We start from the raw sequence: 21299 nt of genomic DNA on the forward strand, positions 1-21299 counted from the left end.
GCGCGGGCGTGATGTGCAAGGATCACGAGACAATTAAAACTTAAAAAAAAAAAAAAAAGAAAGATGTCGGGTCGTTCTCGTGGCTTCAGCGTGGTTGTTGTCGATTATTGCGCCCTTCACGGTGTGTGAGAGTTCAGCCCGCATGTTGTAACTGTTGTCTATTTCACTGTAACTTCGCGTTTTGAACCGGCACACAAACTCTCACCTCCACCTTGTTTCCCTTGTATGGGATGAAAATACAAAACTGCTTGTTGCACCGCACCTTCCTCTATACATCCCTCCCTCCCCCCAGTCCCGCTTATGGTCTCACCCAAAGAAAAAAAAACAAAAAAAACAAAAACAAAGCATCAACACTATTTTGCAAACACCCCTAACGAAGCACGGATGTGAAATTTGTGCTGTCTCTGTCAAATGTGGACATGATGGTCGGGCACATCAATGCCCGCCGTTGCTGTTGTTGTTGTTGTACAACGGTGGGATGGACGGATGATCCGCCGGATGATGTCATGTATATCGTTGTTACCCCACGTGGGGGCCGTCGCTCTCCGATAGGCAGATGTGGCCGTATTCGCTCCGAGTAATCCGATTGGACAGATAGGGCGCTTTCACGGCAGTTCAGCCCTGCTGCCTGTGTGTGGCAACCGGGGTAAACTGGACAACTGGGGGAAATGCGAGATTGTGGAGAGTACCATGTTACGCTTTTAAAGAATCTCCTGCCTCTTTTCGAATCGGAAGAGAGATTTTGGAAGCATATATATATATATTTTATTTTTCAATTATTTTTTTTATTTATTTCCGATTTTGGATTAACCAGCCACGGAAGGCGCACATTCCTCGGAGGTTCGCGGCTGAAGAATAAAGTAGTTTAATCGAGCCCGACCGCACCGAATTTTCTCCCAACTGCTTCCCCGGTCTGGCTGTGCGCTCCGGAGAGAGAGAGAGAGAGAGAGAGAGGGGAGAGAACGAGAAAGAGAAGGAGAGAGAGAGAAGAGAGGATGCTTGTCGAGAGCTGCGTCCACCGCGCTTTCCTTACGAGGAATTAAACGCATGAATTATAACCTCCTTTTTTTTTTTCCTTCTCTCTCTTCCTGGGAGCTGAAGTCGGACGGACGCTCAGGACGCACGCTCGGGTATGTATCCAACCAGCGCGTGTTTTTCGGTGTTTTTTTTTTTTTCCTCTCTGGGGGCGTACGGTCGGAAGCGCACCGCTTCCGCGGCTTCGACGCGGAGTCTCGCGGCGGGGTGGAAGCCAGCGGCCGTCGGCTCGTGTTCGGCCGTGAGACGTCCTGAAGGAAGGAGCGCTCTTTTTTTTCTTCATCTTCTTTTTTTTTTGTTGGTCATTTGGAGAAACATCAGTCGGTTAACGCCGCGGGATTAATCGATTTGGACCTTAAAACATTTTTTTTTTTTTTTTTTTTTTTGCACGAGGAACAAGTGGCGCCTTAATCTCGCTCTACAGCGTGTGTGGATCAGTTTAAATTCTAAATTGATAGATGTGTATAATCTGTATTGTATCTGTGACCATTGACCGAATAAGGTCATCAAGAAAACGGGAGCGCACCAACCGGTGCGGCTTTTTTGACATGGCCCCTATAACCGCTGCTGTAACTGGGACTTCCAATGAGTTGTCGCTACTTATTCGTAAACAAAGTGAAGTGCAATAACTTGTTTTTTGGTTGTTGTTTTTTTTTTTGTTTTTACAGCTGTAGATTAAAGCGCGTCGTTTTTCCAACACAGGGCTTTTCACGACCCCCCCTTCCCTTCCCCCCTTCTTTCCCCCCCCTGATCCTTGTCTGCTGAGACTGGCGTGGCTGTGAGCAAATTTCAACCATTTTGCCAAAGGACCTGCACACTGGAGAGATAAACAAAGGATACATATCGAGATGTATCCACAAGGCCGACATCCGGTAAGACGCCGCTTCCTCTATACTTAGAGCAGCTCACATATTTATTCACACCACACTGGTGTAGCTTTGGTTCCTGGCGGTGCTGAATCCCTCTCAAATCTGCCCTGCAAAGCGTTTCCCGCTCCTAATGCAGGTCATCACATTTCTATATGGTTGTATTACAATGCTACATCCGAACGTGCACTTAGTGGTAAATGGATGCAGATGGTTTGCATGCCTGGAGATATTTACTCAGCCAGACACTCACATATGACTGTGCTGTGAATGTGTGGACAGGTGGTGGTCTTAATTCATATTTGAAATTAGATTTCATATTCAGTGTGAACGCCTATTCGTGTAGTGTTGTTAGCTTGTGGAGGTGTGAAGTCGATCCACCTCTTTGGTGTGGTAATGTCTTACTGCATAGGAGATATTATCCTGGAAGTAGTCTGATATGAGAACTATTCAGCCGCTCTCGGCCGGCGTGACACACAATGCAGAAAATGGTGAATAAAACTTTCTCCTGTGTGACTGCACTGTTGTGATTTTCTTTTTCTCCCCCCCCCCCCCCCCCCCCCCCTCCAACCTTGTTTCAGGCTCCACATCAGCCTGGCCAGCCTGGCTTCAAATTCACTGTAGCAGAGTCTTGTGACAGGATTAAAGATGAATTCCAGTTCCTGCAAGCCCAGTACCACAGGTAATGATTATCACCAAAGCATGACACTGTCAACAATTACTCTCTTTGTGAAGGTTAATATTTAGTTTCTGACTTTGTCAGGAATGAAAAAAGTCCTGTTTTTTTTTTTTTTTGGTTGTTGCCCTATGCACAGCACTGTCAAGTGGTTAAGTGTGAGTGAGTTATTGAAGTGATAGAGACGCTTGAAAATGACACCTTGTCTTCTATTTTAGTCTTAAGGTGGAGTATGACAAGCTGGCCAATGAGAAGACGGAGATGCAGCGCCACTATGTCATGGTAAGATTATGTTACAATAGGGAGCAATTATGGTTCCAGATTGCAAGGCTTGTTGGACGTTCTCGTCGGGGTGGAGTGAGACAAGCTATAGTGCTCACCTCCGTGGTGGTTAGGGCGACTGAGTGTCAGGTACGGGCCTGTGAAAGCCCCCCAGGGGGTTTGATGCAGCCGGTTGTTACGGAGGAGCTCCCCCTGACAGGCGGGCGGCAGTGGGCCAGGCCGAGGCTCCATTATAACACACCTCCTGATCTCCAAGGGTCGACTGCAGCGTTGCCCTCTGTGTGTGCTGATCTGATTATTCTCCTAGGAGACTCCACGCTCAGACATATGCATGGCCATAAATTAGGTGTGAGCTGCTGGTGGAGGCCCAGAGGAGGAGTGGTGTGGGAAAAAACGCACCACAGTAAACAAAATGGTGGACGTGGAGTACGCTGCCGTTTATTTAGCACTGCGTTTCTTTGTAAGCCTTAATTATTAGCTGGGGTTTTTTTTGTTTTTTTTTAAAGGAACCACTTCTAAAAACATAGGTGTGCCCCTGACGCACGAGATTAGTTCAGACGTGATGCAACAACAAGGTTTTTCTGTGTGGCTGTAGGTAAACACACCCGATATGATTTAAACCATAGCATGCCAGCTTAGATTGAACCTTTTTTTTTTTTTGTAAGGGAAACAACATGTCAGCCTGACAAGGGGGAGGTTAGGTAAACATGTAGGGAAGTATCCCACAGCCAGCTCGGGGTGTCGGGTTACACCATGGCTGTGGGGCTCTGATCTCAGACAGAATGGCTCTCTTGTTTGAGAGTAATTTTCGAAGAAGCTAATGGACTGAATAATGCATTGGCCTCATCAAATAGACGCTGACTGGAAAGCCATTTCTGCCCTGGCTGCCACTTGTGGGCTCCATGGATTACATTTCAGCCAGACGGACTGACCTGGCTGGAAATATCAAGACTGTTGAGCAATCGCGTTGCGCTAAGTAAACAGACATCATGAAGATCTGAGGGCTTAAGATGGCGATCAATAAATGTGACCCTCTCTTCCCTGCAAACAGCAAAATATCGATGTATTAGTTATTCACTATCAGCAGCAAGAATTTCTGTTTTAGTGTGATTCGAGTTTATCACCTTTGCCTGTGACCGCAGGATTGTTGAGTTTTTCTCTTAATGCTCAAAACCATGTTATGATGTAATTGCCCCAGCGATCAATTACATTGATTTGTGGCTTTATTCAACATGGCAATTACTTGGAAATAATTTTTCCAAACATAAACTCATAAAGTCTATTTGAACTTCAGTGATGTGACCTACGGTCTAATTGAATCTTTGTTTTGATTTCAGTATTACGAGATGTCCTACGGGCTGAATATAGAGATGCACAAACAGGTATGTACCAACATGTTCCTCGTATTTTTCAGCTCGTTGGTTTTCCACAGTGTCAGGGGATGTCAGCTCCAGGAGGAGCCACTTACAGGCTGTGAACTGAACTGAGACTCAGTAATAGGCTGTAAACAGGTAGATGCGCTGCACACAAACAAGACGACTGCAAACTTCCAACGGCCACCTGTATAATTGCTGCGACTTGTTTTGGGACGTTTGCGAATGGTATAACGCCCGGATTCGACTCAAGCTTCTTGACGAGATTAAAGGTAGACTTTGGCAGGCCCGGTCTTTGTCTTAATGATTAAAACGAGATCACTGCCGGTAGGTCAGCTGTATTTTTTTCCCCCTTTGTTTAAAATGAACAGTAATTACAAGAGTGGAGCAAGAGTCTGCTAGTTGCATATTGCCCCCTATCTATATCAGAAGATCCTATCTTGTATTGCTCAGCAGATCAATCACACTAATGTCTCAAGTGATAAAGATTATATGAATGAGTAATCCCGAGCTTCCACTGAATGCTGCTGTTAAACCAGCGAGGTCGTCCCTTCGCCTCCCTTGCGGCGGCCTCGCCTGGTTAATGACAACGTTGGCGGCATGGCGGATTGGCCTGGTGGGGTGATCCATCAGTGTCTGTGCTGGGTGTCACGCTGCCACATGTCTGTCAGGGCTCGGGCCGCTCTGATAGCTTCTGTCAGGCACTTATCGCCAACCAGAGGAAAGAGCAGGAGGGGTGGGGTGGGGATGGGAGCCGGAGACGAGTTGGAGAATAGGGGATGGGGGAGGGGCGTCAGCACAGCACTGTGTAAACAGGTTAATCGACTGATCCATTTTAGCGCCTGACTTTTATCAGGAACCTCAACAGAGCTGATGGAAGTGCTTGAATAATTCATCAGTGGGGCCCTAACCTGCTGAACGGCGTGTTTGTGAGCAAACAGTGCCGGCCCCATCCATGCAGCTCCCCCAGCTTATGGCTCAGGCAGGGGCGGAGGAGAAGACGGGGAGTGGTTAACAGGCAGGGTTGGGATGGATTATTGGATGCACACAGGCATATTATTTTCCTGCCAGGAGATTTATTCCACAGTGAGGAAATTCATTCCTCTAACTGTGCCTTTTTCATTACTGTGCAGGAACATCATTCAGATTTCAGAATGTGCACACCAGCACAACTATGAGGGACTGATGCAGTGGTGTTATCTGATCCCTGTCTATCAGCCACGACAGTATGTACATGCAAAAGGCAAATTTCTGCTGCGTGATGTCAGCCAGTAATTACCATCATATGGTGCTTGTTTGCAGGAGCTGCATGGGGCTTGCGTGTTGGTGCAGTTCAATCAGATTTGGCTCTTACCTGTAGTCATAATACAGATATGGGACTCATGCCTGCAGGAACCATTTGCTAAGTAGCAAAGTATATCTGCCGTAACCAGTGCCAAAGTAAACATGGTCAGCCAACTGCCAGTCTGCGGTATTCAGACAAAAGAGGCGTATTTTGAGGATTGGTGAGAAAAACAGTGGCTCTTCATGCTGTCAGTGCTTCTATATTCCCAGTCATTCATTAGGGACTGGACCAAAGTATAATAATTCCAGGTCATGAAGACCCTTTACATTAACAGATGATTGTTGTATCATATTTATTTAGGGCTCATCGGGCGTTGAATTTAAAGTTATAAATGCCGGAAAGTTCAATTAGAAATCAATAGAAATGATTAATGGATTGATTTACACAAGATTTTAGCTTTGCTGAGAAAAGTCAAGAAAATGTTTCCAGAAATATATTCTGAATTTACATCACACTGCATGAACCAAAACTTTGCGTAACATTTCCATTTTATGAAAACATCCTTTTTTTCCCATGCCAGATATGTTGATTGTCTCATTCTAATAACAGACATCACGCAATGATGTCATCTTCGATGCATTGTCAACCCTCTAAATATGACTAGTCAAGTGTTGTATATAGGTGGATCATGTGACCAGAGGCACTAGTTGTTTTCCCTCTGCATTCAATACTCATCAGTGTCTCGGGTCCATTTTCCCATTGCTGATAGCAACAGGCGAATACCTCTCTGCACACCATTGACAAGCCAGCCTGAGAGTGCTCTTAAAGTGGTGCTACACAGGTCCGAGTACCTGTAATTGTGTAGCAGCAGTGCAAAGCTGGCCTCTCAAGGGCCAGGCTGTCATCTACTTAAAGTGACAACAGCCCCATTTTTATCTGCCAGCAGAAAGGGAAAAAAAAAAAAAAAACTCCTCAGAGCACTGCGCTGTATCTATTTTGACAGCAGTGGTGAGCTGAGTTGATGCCTTTTCCATGTATTTGCATGTTGTGCTGTGTAGAGTGTAGAGACCGGTTGTTTAGGGCACAGTGGATCAGCCACCTCCTGACCTCTCCTAGCCAGCTGTCACCATGACACTAAGCTACAGAGGAATGGACTGTGCGCTCAAGGCCTTTTCACAAATCCTGTCAAATGTTCGACTGCTATTTACATGGCTTATCTCAACAAACATGGATTACACCGGCCCTGTAGCTTTTCAACCATATCTGAGGGTCTTCCTCAGCTATTTCTAGAGCACTTACAACACTGCATTAATACTAATACCCATAAAACTGTTATCCAACCCTTTCTGCACTTTATTAGTAGTAGGTCACATTTATTGGAGACTGCAGTTCAACCTTCATCTTGTCAACAGGCAATAATCAAGTTGTAATCAGTGTTATCTTTTGGACTATTGTACCTTCTGTAGCACACGCTTTAGTCTCACATTATTGCCCGTGATCCCGGGCTTCACTTGGTTTCATGTAATATTTCATCTTCAGCTTATTGTTTGTCTTGCTGGCTTGCCTGGCTAAGTGGCTATCCATGTTGCAGCTTGGGTCAGCAGGTCTCATTCTGTTGGACATTACTCTCCAATCTCTCTGGCTCTGCTCAGAGGTAATATATATGGCTGCCAAAACTGCCTGGCATTTCTGCCATGTGTAATAAATAAGCTGGCGGCCTGCAAAGTACATTGTGTGTGCTGCTCCAAATGAAAAATCAGAGAAAATCCCTGTGATGTGTTTGTGTTCTGCAGTGGCCCTGGGTTGAACTGCAGCTCATAAATTCCATAGATGATGTAGCTTTGGCACTGTTATTTTTCTGCTCCCAGTGCAGAGCTTGAACCTGAAAGTCTCATCTCCCATCCCTGGAAGGAGAAGGAGGCAGAACAAGCCGGCTGTGCAGTGTTTTTACAGGGGAGGAGGGGGTGGCTCGCATCCCCTCTGCACACCTCCTCCCCTTGCTCTTTTTATCCACCATTCATTTGGTATGTTCATGTGATCGACAGGCTGAAAATTCAATTTAATGACCTGCCTCCAAGCACGTAATATGATTTTAAAGCCTGTTACGGTCAAGCAGAGGTGCCATTTGCATAATGATCCCAGCAAGATAGGGCTGCAGCCGTTGCCATGGCAGTTGGTAGACAAGCAGAAAAATGGAGGCAGGCCTCCATGGCTAGATGGGAGGCTCGGAGGGTGGTGGGCTGGGCACTTGATTGCAGTGAGAAATGGCTCAGGCTTCGTTCTTGGAAAGACTGAGCTTCAGCAAGCTGCACTCTAAACATAGGCAGTCTGGTAATAGTATTGATCATAGATTAGAGTAGAGGTGTGTTTCCCACAAGGTTATTATTACGGTTTGTTGTCTTTACTCACGTTGCTGTTATAATTGTTAATGCAGGCTCTGCACTGTCACATGTAAGTAAACAGTACAATGGAGTTGATGTGCCCCCCCCCCCCCCCCCCCCCCCCTTGCTGGGGTGTGGTTGTATGGTTTCAGTCTGAGGTTAACTACAGGACAGTATAGTTGCAGATGAGGGGAAAGAGGGCAGAGTGAGAGAGGATCCTCTCAACACAGCAGCACTCTGCCTGCTCATATCCGTTTAGCATGGAGTGCACTCTCAGCACAGCTGTGCTCCATCCCCCTGGGCTCTCCTAATGTTTTAAATATTTCAAATGTCAATATCACGCTGTTTAGAGGATGTTGAGTCAAGCAGTTCTGATTGCCGCAGTAATTGACTTAATCGGTGTAAACATTAAAGGCGGGGTTATATGAAGTCACTGTCTGTTTCATACTTTACCGTCTCATTTTGCTCTTCTTTTGTTTTCCAGACGGAGATTGCCAAGCGGCTCAATGCAATTTTAGCTCAAATTATGCCTTTCCTGTCACAAGAGGTGAGTTTTGATATGGCTTTGAAACAGTGTCACAGTTAAGTGCTAAAATAAAGTTGGTTATTGTTGCTTGTATTCTAAACTTTGTAGATAAGTAGCTTTGAGTGATTGTGTGTGAGGGCATTTGCGCTCACTTTTAAAATTTGCAGTAGAGCTGTGACAATTAAGTGTGAAATTCACAGATAAGTAAGAGCGGGTGTGTGATAAATGTTGGCACGTCTCAATAATCTTTTGTCTTTGTGTTGCCACAGCACCAACAGCAGGTTGCTCAGGCAGTGGAGAGGGCTAAGCAGGTGACCATGACCGAGCTGAATGCTATCATCGGGGTACGTGGACTTCCCAATCTGCCTCTCACCGTGTGTATACTCCCTTTTATTCCTTTATTTGACCTTGTGTAGGGGCAAATCTGCACTTAGAATGTTGTGGATGGAACTTGTTCATGCACTGGGTCATTTCAACAGATAATTCATTAAAGTTATCGTGCAGATTTGCCTCTTATTGTATCAAATGTATCTATCTATCTATCTATCTATCTATCTATCTATCTATCTATCTATCTATCTATCTATCTATCTATCTATCTATCTATCTATCTATCTATCTTTCTATCATATGATTTTGCTGTAATTTCAAACTATGCAATGTATGTACAGAATAAGTGTAGCCCTCAAGAGCCGGTTTGTTGCTTCAGCGTGGGTCTCGGTGGCATCTTCACTGCCTTGTTGTATGTTTATAAATGCGAGCCTGAGAGCTCTTGAGATCCCCTTCGCAGTCCGTATTGCTTTAATTGGCTAAGGTTTTAACGAGGAGCCTCATCCCTCACTGTTGACCTGGAAAGCTGTGGGAATTAAAAGGCTGAGGGTGAGGAGAACACAGCCAGCGCTGCGAGCTCGCGAAGACAAAAAGGGACAGAAGTCAGCCATCACGGCTCTGCTGTGCACTTCTTAGCCCACCACAGCACTGAGCAGTAATGTGAAGTGTTCATCACAGCTTCGGAGCACCAGCTGCTCCTCATTGATCAGCTGTACTCGCCATACCTCTCTAAAACAGAAGTGATTGGTTTCACCTGCTAAACAAAGCCCAGGCTATCAGCGATCTTATTACTACAGTTGAATCTTTAGCATGCACACGAGACAGGCCAAAAAGGAATACTTGATGACTGCAGGCACATATTGGAATTCAATTAATGTCCCCTCAGTGACCTTTTGCTCCTGGATAATTGCTCCCTACAATTGGTGTGAGAAGGTTTCTCGAGGTGACGAGGAGCTGTTTGTTTTTTTTATCCGTCTGGAAAGCAGATGCTTTATTACACGTTGGAGTGGAGCAGCTGCAGGCAGCAGTTGTTCCTAAGAATAGCAAATTTGATTTGTGGCTCCTTCCTGTGTATGTGATTTCGATATTTAGAGCAAAATAATGTAGGAATATTGCTGTACATTTTGTATTTCTATCTGTAATTTTTCACTGCCGCTCTCAGTTGGACTCTCTCTACGTGTAAAAACAGATGGTAGTCTTGGAAATGGTTATATTATAAAATATTTCACAGTCCCATTGATGATTTCAGTACCAGTTCCCTTGTGGCACAGTGACTGTTTTATAAAACATTTGAGGCCCCCACCCAAGTCACACCGGTTGGTCTTGTCAGAGGAGGGGGAGATGTCGCTACTGTATGTTTTACGAATATTTCCCCATTAGTTATTCATTAAGGAGAAGCTGTGTAGGCATGCCAAAATCCTCATGTATATTGTAAAGCAAGGTGGGGTGAAAGCGTGCCAGGCAGACAGACAACATCCAGGAGCCAGCTGCATGTCTTATTGATGGAGCTTGGGGCCATTAATAGAATGCATCTAGGGCAGCTGCTTGTGTTGAGAAGAACCTGAATCACCTCGTGGTTCTTCCTGTTTGATTAGACAATACAAGTTGAACGAGAAGCAATTGAAATTAGACCGCCCCTCTCCCTGCCAATGGTCATCTCAATAATCCAACATTCTGAAAGGGCATTAAACAATTGATGAACACATTTCTTGTAGCTGTCTGATGATTACCTGCAGTGCATACTGAACTGTATAGAGGACAGCCCGAGCTGACTTGATCATCATGTCTCCCCCTTTTCAGCAGCAGCAGGCAGCCTGCCCAGTTTTCATGGTCAGTGGCATCCACAAACATCTGTCTGTGCCATGCTGTTGTCATTAGACCCTGGTGTGGTCACGTGAAGAGCTTGTGCATGTTGCAAGGCACTCCTGCTCATGCATTTCAACGTACCGGTAGTTAGTTTGCTGGCACATCCAGCACTACCGGAATACATGCACCCAATTCTGTGTTTTTTTTCTGTAGCGACACTGTCTGAGTAAAAAAGGGGCAAAGAGTAGGTCTTTATCTTGGAATATTAAATTAGAGGAAATAAGCCAGACTCCTTTCTTTATTTATTATTGTCTTCATTTATGGGCGTCTAATGAGGGCTCTTGCTGATCAACCATGCTTATTATCCATCAGTGCCTCATTAAACACAATGAGCAAAGATGGCTCTCCCCTGCCAATGAACTGGCTCCTTAATTTCCCTCATGGACACTATTATAACACACTTACACGCTCTCTTGCTGTCCCGGGTACATTTTATAATTGTATTGACATCTGCCCCTTGGAGCAAAGGACAGAGTTGCAAGTTAAAGCTTCACTATTCCCCAATGTTGCCCCCTCTTTTAATTCCGAGGCAGATAAAAACAATAAAAGGGAAATTAGAACGATCCTTCCGATATTGTTTTAATGGATACATTTTGGTGTGCTTTTTCCATTCCTGTACGTTTTGAAAGCAAGCTACTGTTGAGTTAATGCATTTTTAACTATGTGTAAGGTCTGCCCACTACCTTGTTCAACATGTTTCACCACCTCCCCAGTCATTACATCCTTCCTAATATTCCTGAAATGGCCATAAATGGCCACCTGATTGAAGTTCGTCTTGTAAAAGAGAGGGGCGCATGCAGTAACAGCAGCTGAATTATTCAACTGGCTCGTAGACGGGTAATAAATTGCTGATGTTTTTATTGGTGTCTCAGCTAAGTATTATTTAACCTTGCTTTAAACTGCTTACTTCCATGCTGAGTGCCTTTTAACTCCCATCTATTTCCCCATGCCTTTCAAATATTGATGGTGAATATTGGAGGGTTGACTGAGTGCCAGCATGGGACCCCTGGTCCTGGCTCCCAGAACAGTCTTCCAGACGCACACTCAAAAACACACTCAGAGACTCAGAGTGAGGGTGAAGGAGTGCCAGAATGCGGCACTTAGTGTTCCCTCAGTGTCTTAAAGTTTGGGTTTGCAATGATTCATGATCTGTCAACTCTCAAACGTGAATATGAGAGGCGTAAACACACATCGGTTTTTGAAGGATTTTAAAAACACGTATTGTTTAGCCCACAGACTAATAGATTCCCGTGCAGCTCGATGAGTTGTGATATGGCTGCTCAAGACGGAGCATGTGTCTTTTAATGTGTAGAGATAAAAACATTTTTTGTCTATGTTTAGCTGTGGTTGACTGAAATGTCACTGTTTATCTTTAGTTGAGTATTTCTTGGTATTTTTCAGTTTTATACTTCAAGTGCACTACTTACACTGGATTTCTGTGAAGCTTTTTAGTCATACCTTCTGCTCTTCTCAACACAGATTTAGGGCTTATGCCACCCCGGCCTGGTTTGGAAATAGCACGGGGGAGGGATTGCTGCCTATTCCTGACAGTAATAGATGTGTGAATGTGCTAATATCTTCTGGGGTTTAACTGATCAGCCTCATGTTTAGTATGTGGTTTCTCCTTGCCTTTTCCCTCTGACCCACTTGTTGTCTGTCTGTCTGTCTGTCTATCTCCCTGTCAACTTGCAGCAGCAGCAGCTCCAAGCACAGCACCTCTCCCATGCTGCTCATGGGCCCCCGGTCCAGCTGCCACCTCACCCCTCAGGCTTGCAACCTCCTGGCATCCCCCCTGTGACGGGCTCTGGTTCAGGCCTGCTGGCTCTCGGCGCGCTGGGCAGCCAAGCGCACCTTCCTGTGAAAGATGAGAAGAATCACCACGATCTTGAACACAGAGGTGAGGAGTTACTGTCCTTCTCATCGCTGTCCAACTGGCCATAAACTGTCCAGCCAATTTATGTATGTGGGAGAATTGAAATGTATATTAATTTTAAGGCTATTCAAAAGCTGTTAAACAGACATAAACCAATTTAGTGTGGAGTGCTTCTCACTCTCTAGAGCTGAATCGTAGGGCCCTTAGGTGAGGAGCACATCCTGTCTGTTCACATTCTGTCTGGGTAATGAGCTGGTACATTCCCAGCCCATGACTGCATAAGCTATTCAACAGCTCCAATACACGGCGATAAGAGGGGCCTTGTGCCCTGCAGTTGATTCTCACACATTCAGCCAGAAGCATCTGTTATGATGTGCTAACTGACTTGTTTTTCTCTTTGCTCCACTTGGTTTCATCATCACCTCGGCCATCATTGGGATTTCTGTGATGCAGAGAACGCGGTGAGTGTCATAACTTCAGCGGTGTTTGTTTCATGTGGTGATGTAATTTTGTTGTATCTTTCATCTCCCCTGCAAATGTCAAGTCAAGATTCTTGATAACTACACGCTGTCATTGATTTCATGCACTGTTGTAATCTGCTTCAATAAAATGATTAATAGAAAATGAGGTTTGGAATATAAATCCTGCACATTTAATCCAGAGGAGAAATGACTGGTATCATGCTGGAGAGATTAGGAACCTTGTAATTTCATCACAATTAAAGAAGGACTTGGACTTCCCCTTCTTAAAGGATTTATTTGATCCCCTCTACTGTCTCCCTTGTTTACCAGCTCACTCTTTATTCTTCCTTGGCATGTGATGAATATTTATGAACGCAATTGGAGAGTTATTTTGTTTTCTGTTCTTCCAACCAGTCTGACTGGACCTACTAAAGCGTTTTATTTGAAATTCTGCGATCTCTGATGGCTTGTGATGTGCCTGTGAGATTGTGTTTCTGTAGGCTGGGTCGGCTGAATGGGTGCAGTCATGTCTGAAGAAATGCAACTCCTGGGGCGATTAGCAGGCCTGTTTTGTTTCTGTGCTCTCGTCCCAGGTCATCTGATAGTGGAGTGGTGACTTTGGTTAATGAGTCACGCTAAGCATCTCTTTAAAGGTCAGCCATTATGCAGACAGAGGCCCTTTGCCCAGACTGCTAGTCCATCAGCCATTGTTCGCTTCTCTGGGTTGCCGCTGACTTAGTCCATGTTGTTGCTTTGGTCCGTGGATGAGAGACAGAGGGAATCGGGAGAACTTGGCAGTTTACAGGCAAATGGCAAACTCCTGTGAAAGCTGCTGGACACCTGCCTAGTGCTCCCCATTCTACTGGCGTTTGGAGTGAGCTGTCCCAGCTTGTGTGGGCAGGCTCCATGCAGAAGCACCAGCCAGTCCCACGCTGCCGTGCCCACTGGCAGGATATAGATTCTCTTTCTTTATCAGAGCTCAAAGCCTGAGCTGACTTGGTGCCCAAACGCGCTACGGCAATCAATGCCCAGTGCCCACAACATATAGTTTCTCTCTCACTTGCTTTTTCTCCCTCTCCTCCCTCTCTCTCTCTCACGCTTAGCCTGACTGACTCGGGAGAAAAGGCTCTCTGTTCAGCCACAACACACAGCTCATGTCCCTGTGAGGCTGTTTGTTGTCCAGTTATGAGGAGGAGGGAGCCCAGCTCAGAAAACAAGCCCTCCTCCTTTCAGTTCAGATAACAGCCCATTCTGTTGTGTGGCCAGGGACAGGATTGTGTGTGCGATTGGGCTTGGCTGGTGTCAGGGTACTGTTTGGAGCTAGCTTACAGCTGCATTTTAAGAGTCTGTCGTATCCATCTTTGTGTGAATAAAGCATTTTTAGTGTTTGGATTGGCACAGTGTGTTTTCTGTGAATTTGTAATGGATGAATGAGTGGCTGCTGCTCGTTTTTATGAAGGCAGATAAAAAAAAGCTAATGAAGCCTGTTTGGCTTGCTCTTTGCAGAACAACTCCATATCGCCATCAGAAAGTTTACGCACAGCCAGTGAGAAGCATCGCAGCTCGTCTGACTACAGTTTGGACTCCAAGAAACGTAAAGTGGAGGAGAAGGACAGCATGAGTCGATATGTAAGTCAATAAACACACATATCACCACAGTGTGAAATGGGCTTTCTTGCTGAAAGTGTGTCTACAGTTTCATTTAATGTCTTTGAAGCAGCTTGCATTTTTGTCACTTCTTTGAGTCACTATGCAATATTGTTCCTCCAAAAAACCCCAAATCGAGATTTGACATCAAGTTATGGGCAGGACAATGTTTGGCAGTGATGTTCTGGCGTCACTGCTGGTTGTCTGGCAACCTGATGGTGACAACAAGACTCCAGTTAGTTACTGACCCTGGCTTCACGCTCATCCAACTCTCAGCAAGAAGGCAAATGAGCTTATTTCCCAAAATGTCTTGGTGGTCTGTAGCCTGATCCTTCTCTGGTCAGAGGTGTTTCTTCCAACATGTCTGATTGATATCTGGATTTTTCCTTACAGGACAGTGACGGAGAGAAAAGTGACGATCTGGTGGTAGATGTATCTAACGAGGTAAGCAATGTAATAGTAAGTCGTATATTGACGTGAACTGAGATGTGGCTCTTACCTAAACATGAAAATCTATTGCGGTGTTTCTACAGGATCCCGCGACTCCGCGAGCAAGCCCAGCACACTCTCCACCTGAAAACGGCATTGATAAGCCTCGCCCACCAAAGAAAGACACACCGAACAGCCCGGCGTCAGTGGCGTCCTCTGGAAGCACCCCATCCTCTAAGGCCAAGGAGCTCAGTCATGTAAGGAGCCAGGAGAGCTGTGGACAAACTAGGACAGAAAGGGTTTTAAATTGCAAGGAGAGCAAAGGGATGTGGGCAAATAGATCTAGGACGTTTTCCGCAGTGGATTAGGAATGGCTGTCTGTGCTTTAAGTGCATGACTAAACGTCAGGGATAATATTGTCCCGCATCAGGATCAGTCAGGTCTTCTCTGTTAATAGCTCAATGTATTTAACTATTCCAGGATTTTTCTCTCTGCTTCACTAGAAGATTAAAGCCAAAGCAGTAAGGGGATAAAAACGTCCCCATCTCTATTGTGACCATAATAGGTTTTAGAATAAATAGCAGTTTATGGCTCTGCAGGACTATGAGGGTTGTCAGAATTAGATTGGATTAAGTTCAGTTTGCTCTCAAATTGTCAGTCTGCACAGCGCCTGGTTTCCGGGATTTTGAATGTGCTTGCTCTCTCGTTCCCTTGACAGAATGACAAATCCTCCACGCCTGGTCTCAAATCCAACACCCCCACCCCCCGCAACGATGCCCCCACCCCTGGCACCAGCTCCACTCCTGGGCTCAGACCCATCCTGGGCAAAACACCAGGCATTGAGGCTCTTGGTTGGTACCATTTCTCTTTTCCTCTCTAGAAAGAGAGCTAATCTTTTTAATTTCATTCTCAGTATGCTGTTATGTCCCACACTGATGCCTATCTTCTGTCTTTTTCTGTAGCAGCCCCAGCTTTGAGGACCCCTCTGTCCATCGCAGGCTCTTATCCCACCCCCTTTGCCATGATGGGCCATCATGAAATGAACGGAGGCCTGACTAGTCCAGGGGTGTACGCAGGTCTGCACATCTCTCCACAGATGAGTGCGGCAGCCGCTGCAGCGTATGGGCGCTCCCCTATGGTAATACATTTTTCTGTATTTGGGATCACTTAGACACAGTTCTCAGAGTTAGTATTAGTTATAGACAAGACTAGTTCGTCTCATAGTGTGATTTTTTTTGTTGTTGTTGTTGTTGTCATATGTGATCATTTGTGTTGACAAACATGCTTATGTCCCATCTTGTTATACTTCAGGGGTTTGATCCTCACTCTCACATGAGAGCGCCGGGCCTTCCAGCAAGCCTCACATCAATGTCTGGTGGAAAACCGTACGTGTCACACCAGAAAGTGTTTAACTCATACATTTTCCAGCAATCTCAAACACTAACATGAGCCTGGCTCCTCTTTCAGAGCATACTCCTTCCACGTCAGTGCTGATGGCCAGATGCAGCCTGTGCCATTCCCACCTGATGCCCTAATTGGCCCCGGGATACCTCGCCACGCCCGGCAGATCAACACGCTGAGCCACGGCGAGGTGGTGTGTGCTGTAACCATTAGCAACCCTACACGTCATGTCTATACTGGTGGCAAAGGCTGTGTCAAAATCTGGGACATCAGCCAACCTGGCAGCAAGAGCCCGGTTTCCCAACTGGACTGTCTGGTGAGATCTTTTGTTGATTCACATGTCATTCATCAACAACTTTTACACTTACTCCTTATTGTGTGATTGTTTTTAAAAGATAGGAGCTGTTTATACACATCCTGATTCCATCAACAATCGGTTAATACTTTGGTATACAGGTACATGTGGACCAAATCCCATCTGACAGTTTGACAGTGAAAGTATTGGTACTCAGGCTGCTGCTTTTTCTCAGTGTTTGTATAAAATAAAAGAATAAGATTAAAGGCTGTTTTATGTCATTTCATTTCTACAATGACATTTTGGTGGCACTTTAAAAAACTAAAACATCAGCATCTTTAAATAAGATTACAATTCTCAAAAGCACTAATCACAATCAACATTTACATTATACATACATCAAACATTATCACTTGTATATGTTGGGACATACACCCAGGGGGGTGAGAGAGGGGGGGGTGTTTGGAGTTCCAGCTCTGGGTTGTGGGGCATGAAAGAGGCTACTGCTCTTGGGTAAAGTCTGTTTCTAAAGTCTGTTATAGTTCAACCAAAGAGGAACAAGCCAAACATCTCTAAACATTCACAGCTTAAAAACTGAACATCGCCAAAAGAATGTATGAATGCAACAAGCTGACAACTTGTTGACTCTGTTCAGAATAGGTTTGAGACCCTTTGTTGATTTATTCTGAATGAGATTCTCACCATGTTTTCCCTGAAATTGTTCCCAGGTCTTCTTCTTTCTCCACTGCCTTGAACATTTATTGATTCACTTTGTCCTCTGTGCAACAGAACAGGGATAACTACATCCGCTCCTGTAAGCTGCTGCCTGATGGTCGCACATTGATTGTTGGAGGCGAGGCCAGCACATTGACCATCTGGGATCTAGCCTCTCAGACACCCCGCATCAAGGCTGAGCTCACCTCCTCAGCCCCGGCATGTTACGCCTTGGCCATCAGCCCTGATGCCAAAGTCTGCTTCTCCTGCTGCAGCGATGGAAACATTGCCGTTTGGGACCTTCACAACCAGACTCTTGTTAGGTGGGAAGAAAATAACAGCTCATTCACTGTGTGTGGGGTTTGGCCTCACAACAGAATCACTCTGGTGGGTCTTTTTAAAAGAGGAGGTCAATAAATGTTTGTATGCCTTCTTCCTATGATTGCAGGCAGTTCCAGGGACATACGGATGGTGCAAGCTGCATCGACATATCCCACGATGGCACTAAGCTGTGGACAGGCGGTCTCGACAACACTGTTCGCTCCTGGGATCTGAGAGAGGGTCGACAGCTGCAGCAGCATGACTTCACTTCACAGGTACAGCACCGTGCCACAGGAAGGATCTATATACGCACGCACTCCCAGACTTACTGTGAGGCGTGTTTTTCTTTTATACCCAGAACTGTGAGTAACTATTGTTGTTTCCCATCTCAAGATCTTCTCTTTGGGCTACTGTCCGACCGGAGAGTGGCTCGCTGTGGGTATGGAGAGCAGCAACGTGGAGGTTCTCCACCATTCAAAGCCTGACAAGTATCAGCTCCACTTGCATGAAAGCTGTGTCCTCTCCCTCAAGTTTGCCTACTGTGGTAAGAACAAACTCACATACGAAGTGTCGAAAATAAAACTGGCCGAGTTGAACTGCAAAAGCGGGTTAGCTGCTATTTTATTTAATGCTAGATTTACATTGTCCTTTTCACAGTCTTATTGAACTGTAGAGATGTTAGAACGTTTATTTGTAGGTAGTTCTCATACTACTTCTCGGTCCAAGGTGATCTGATGGCACTGTTTTTTTTTTTTCTTTGCAGGTAAATGGTTTGTAAGCACTGGGAAGGACAATCTGTTGAATGCTTGGAGGACTCCTTATGGCGCCAGCATATTCCAGGTATGCAGATCAATACACACTGTCTGCAGCCAGGCCAAAAGAATGCACAGTTGTCTCTGAGAGGAAGGGCACAGCGACCGCTGTCTGACAGGACTATCCTATCAGTGAAAACTGAACCTGAATTATTGACCTGACGAAGAAAGTCTTTTTGAGGACCGTCAGGCCAGGATGTCTCTGCAATCTAATCTTACCCTGTCGTCAGCTAATCTTTCCCACTTAACGTCAAATGTGATTGAGTTTATGAACTGCTCTCAAATGTTTGTTTATTCGTTTATTTATTTATTTTTATCCTCTCCTCCTTCTTAACAGTCCAAGGAGTCCTCGTCTGTCCTGAGCTGTGACATCTCAACAGACGACAAGTACATTGTGACGGGCTCTGGTGACAAGAAGGCCACTGTATATGAAGTGATCTATTAGATCAGACTGCTTTGGATGGAGCATGTTGATAATGCTCAGGAACAGCCGACTCTTCCTCCATCTACCTTCCCTCACACAGACAGCATGGATGTTGCCTGCAGCCCCGAGGTGGAATCGACAGGACGTTTGGCAGAGCCAGACCGCTGTGGATAGTGGTGCTGTTGAGGCCCGGGATGCTGTGTCCTTCGGTCCTGCCCTTCCTCACTCATACAACTAACACTTGTACAGCGAGTGCAGTTTCCCAAGGCACTAAGAAGAAAATAATGTCTTGCTGTTTTTTTTTTTTTTTTCCTTCTGTTTGTTGGATATTTCTTTTTTTATTCGTCCTTTTTAATGTGGAGATAAAGTTCCATGACACAACTAGAAGCCGCGCTTCACTCTGGAGCTTCTCCTTGGAGGTCCTGTGAAAAGTGTACATAATGGAGTAATAAAAGGCCTTTTATAGATTTATATTTTGGTGTCCAGTTACGCTTGTGATGGTTCTTTCTTGTTCTCTCCGTGATTTTCTGTCCCCTCTGGGGATGGAAATTAGATTAGGACTTTGTAAGAGGATATTCTATTTCAGTTTTCTCCCCTCAGCTTTTTTTTTTTCCATGTTCATTGTCCAGAATGACCTTTTCGGAAATCTAATTTTGATTTTTTTTTCTCCTTGGCAACAGCTTTTTTTTTTTTTCACTGTTTGCAGTTACAGATGTTTGTCGCACGGATTTGAGCAGTAGCAGATTCTGGAAAAAGCCCTTTTGCGAAAAAAAACAACAACCTTGCAGATGGAAAAAAATCAAGGTCTTCTATTGCGTGTATCGTTTGGCCCTGGTCACCTGAAATTTAACTTTGAAGTGAAGACGTATCACTGAACACTGGCTGATTTCTACAACATCAAAATGGATACCTCTCAACTGGGGGACTAATGGGTTTTACCGAGAAGCAGCTGTGACTTGTGCTCAGTCTGTTGACTCAACTGTTGATGAAAATTCGTTTCTCCACTCAGCAAAGTTTAGTCATCAGTCTGCAAGAGTTCATCAATTATTGTCTCTCTTGTTTGATGGCCTGTGACTGATTTCGCAAGACTTACATGGTTGCTCACAGAGGTGGCAGGCAAAGGCCATAACCACATTTGACATTTTGAGTATACTGTTTACTTTCCTCAGTATTTCATAATATTCCTCTACAATCTTTTCAGACAGGAATGGTCTCCGCATAAACACGAGTTAGACTGTGTAGCATACACGTGTCATCAACCCATAAGGACTGTACAGTTGACAGTTGTTGATAAATCAATAAACTGTTTTTATATTAAAAAGAAAATCAACTTGACTGCATTTCTACAGTGCCGCTGACATGTAACAAAGACTTTTGAGGAAATGTTTCTTGGCTGATGCATTAGTTTGCAAACTTAAATCAGAAGAAGGAGCTACCAACAGCATCCAAGCTTAAGGCTCTGATTGGATGTCACAAAATCTAACTTCCAGCAAATATGAAGCCCAGTAATTAAATCATTCCTTGTTTAATTTATCTGAACAGATCAATGTGCCTAACTGTTCACACTGATTAATTCCTTGCTTCTCACTGAAGTCCGTAGTTGCTTCATTCACTGCAACGTGCAGGAAAAACAAAATGTAACAGTTTTTTTATGCTTCAGTTTTGTATTGCAGAAACACTGTGTTGCATGTTAACTGGTGAGCTTTAAATTAACCTATGGTTACTGCTTAACAGAGCAAGGCCTCCTTGATCTCCCCACTGTGCTAAAATAGTTAACTGGTTGCAGGTTGTACGTGTTTATTCACTGGGTAACTCACGTAAGACAACGATTACTCATTTTCTAAACTGCCAACCTATTCATTCAGGTGTGGCAGTGCTCATTTCAAACACAATTAATAATTAAAAATGGTTTGCGCTGCGATCAAAAGTAGATAAAGGAGCATAAACCTACTATTGAGTGCACTATTAAAGAAGCTAAAGGCAACACAGGCATTGATGCTGATTGCCTTTTTGTTCTAATTTCCTGGTCTAAAAACCAGAAATGTGTCCTTACAGTCACTATTGACCCATATGTCGATGGTGAGGTTTATCATTTTCTCTTGTCTGCATCCGTGTTCCATACAACCTCATTCACCGGCTCCTCCTGACAGTAAATGGAAGCACAGCAGCAAATGGCTGTAAATGCATTCAGATATGAGCTGACAAGTGTCTCAGGAGAACCACCGACATGAGAGGAAGACATTCTAGGTGCCGTTAGAGTGTCTATGAGGGACCTCTGGCATTGGCTTCAGCTCAGAAAATG

The 21299-nt window shown here is 44.8% G+C and overlaps 1 protein-coding gene across 1 annotated transcript; it reads left to right on the top strand.

Moving 5' to 3' along the window:
• The first annotated feature begins 736 nt into the window (after window positions 1-736).
• On the top strand, window positions 737-20258 carry tle3a (TLE family member 3, transcriptional corepressor a). The gene is given in 21 exon segments (XM_080504970.1): window positions 737-1130; window positions 1738-1907; window positions 2483-2583; window positions 2796-2859; window positions 4197-4241; window positions 8383-8445; window positions 8694-8798; window positions 12313-12518; window positions 12520-12574; window positions 14461-14583; window positions 14995-15045; window positions 15135-15287; window positions 15749-15881; window positions 15993-16168; window positions 16342-16415; window positions 16498-16747; window positions 17516-17763; window positions 17889-18036; window positions 18155-18305; window positions 18525-18601; window positions 18911-20258. Coding segments are annotated over 20 exon segments (2355 nt in total). The 5' UTR covers window positions 737-1130; window positions 1738-1883; the 3' UTR covers window positions 19019-20258.
• The last annotated feature ends 1041 nt before the right edge of the window (window positions 20259-21299 follow it).

Source organism: Blennius ocellaris, assembly GCF_963422515.1.
Source record: "Blennius ocellaris genome assembly, chromosome: 11".
In the NCBI taxonomy this organism is placed as follows: domain Eukaryota; kingdom Metazoa; phylum Chordata; class Actinopteri; order Blenniiformes; family Blenniidae; genus Blennius; species Blennius ocellaris.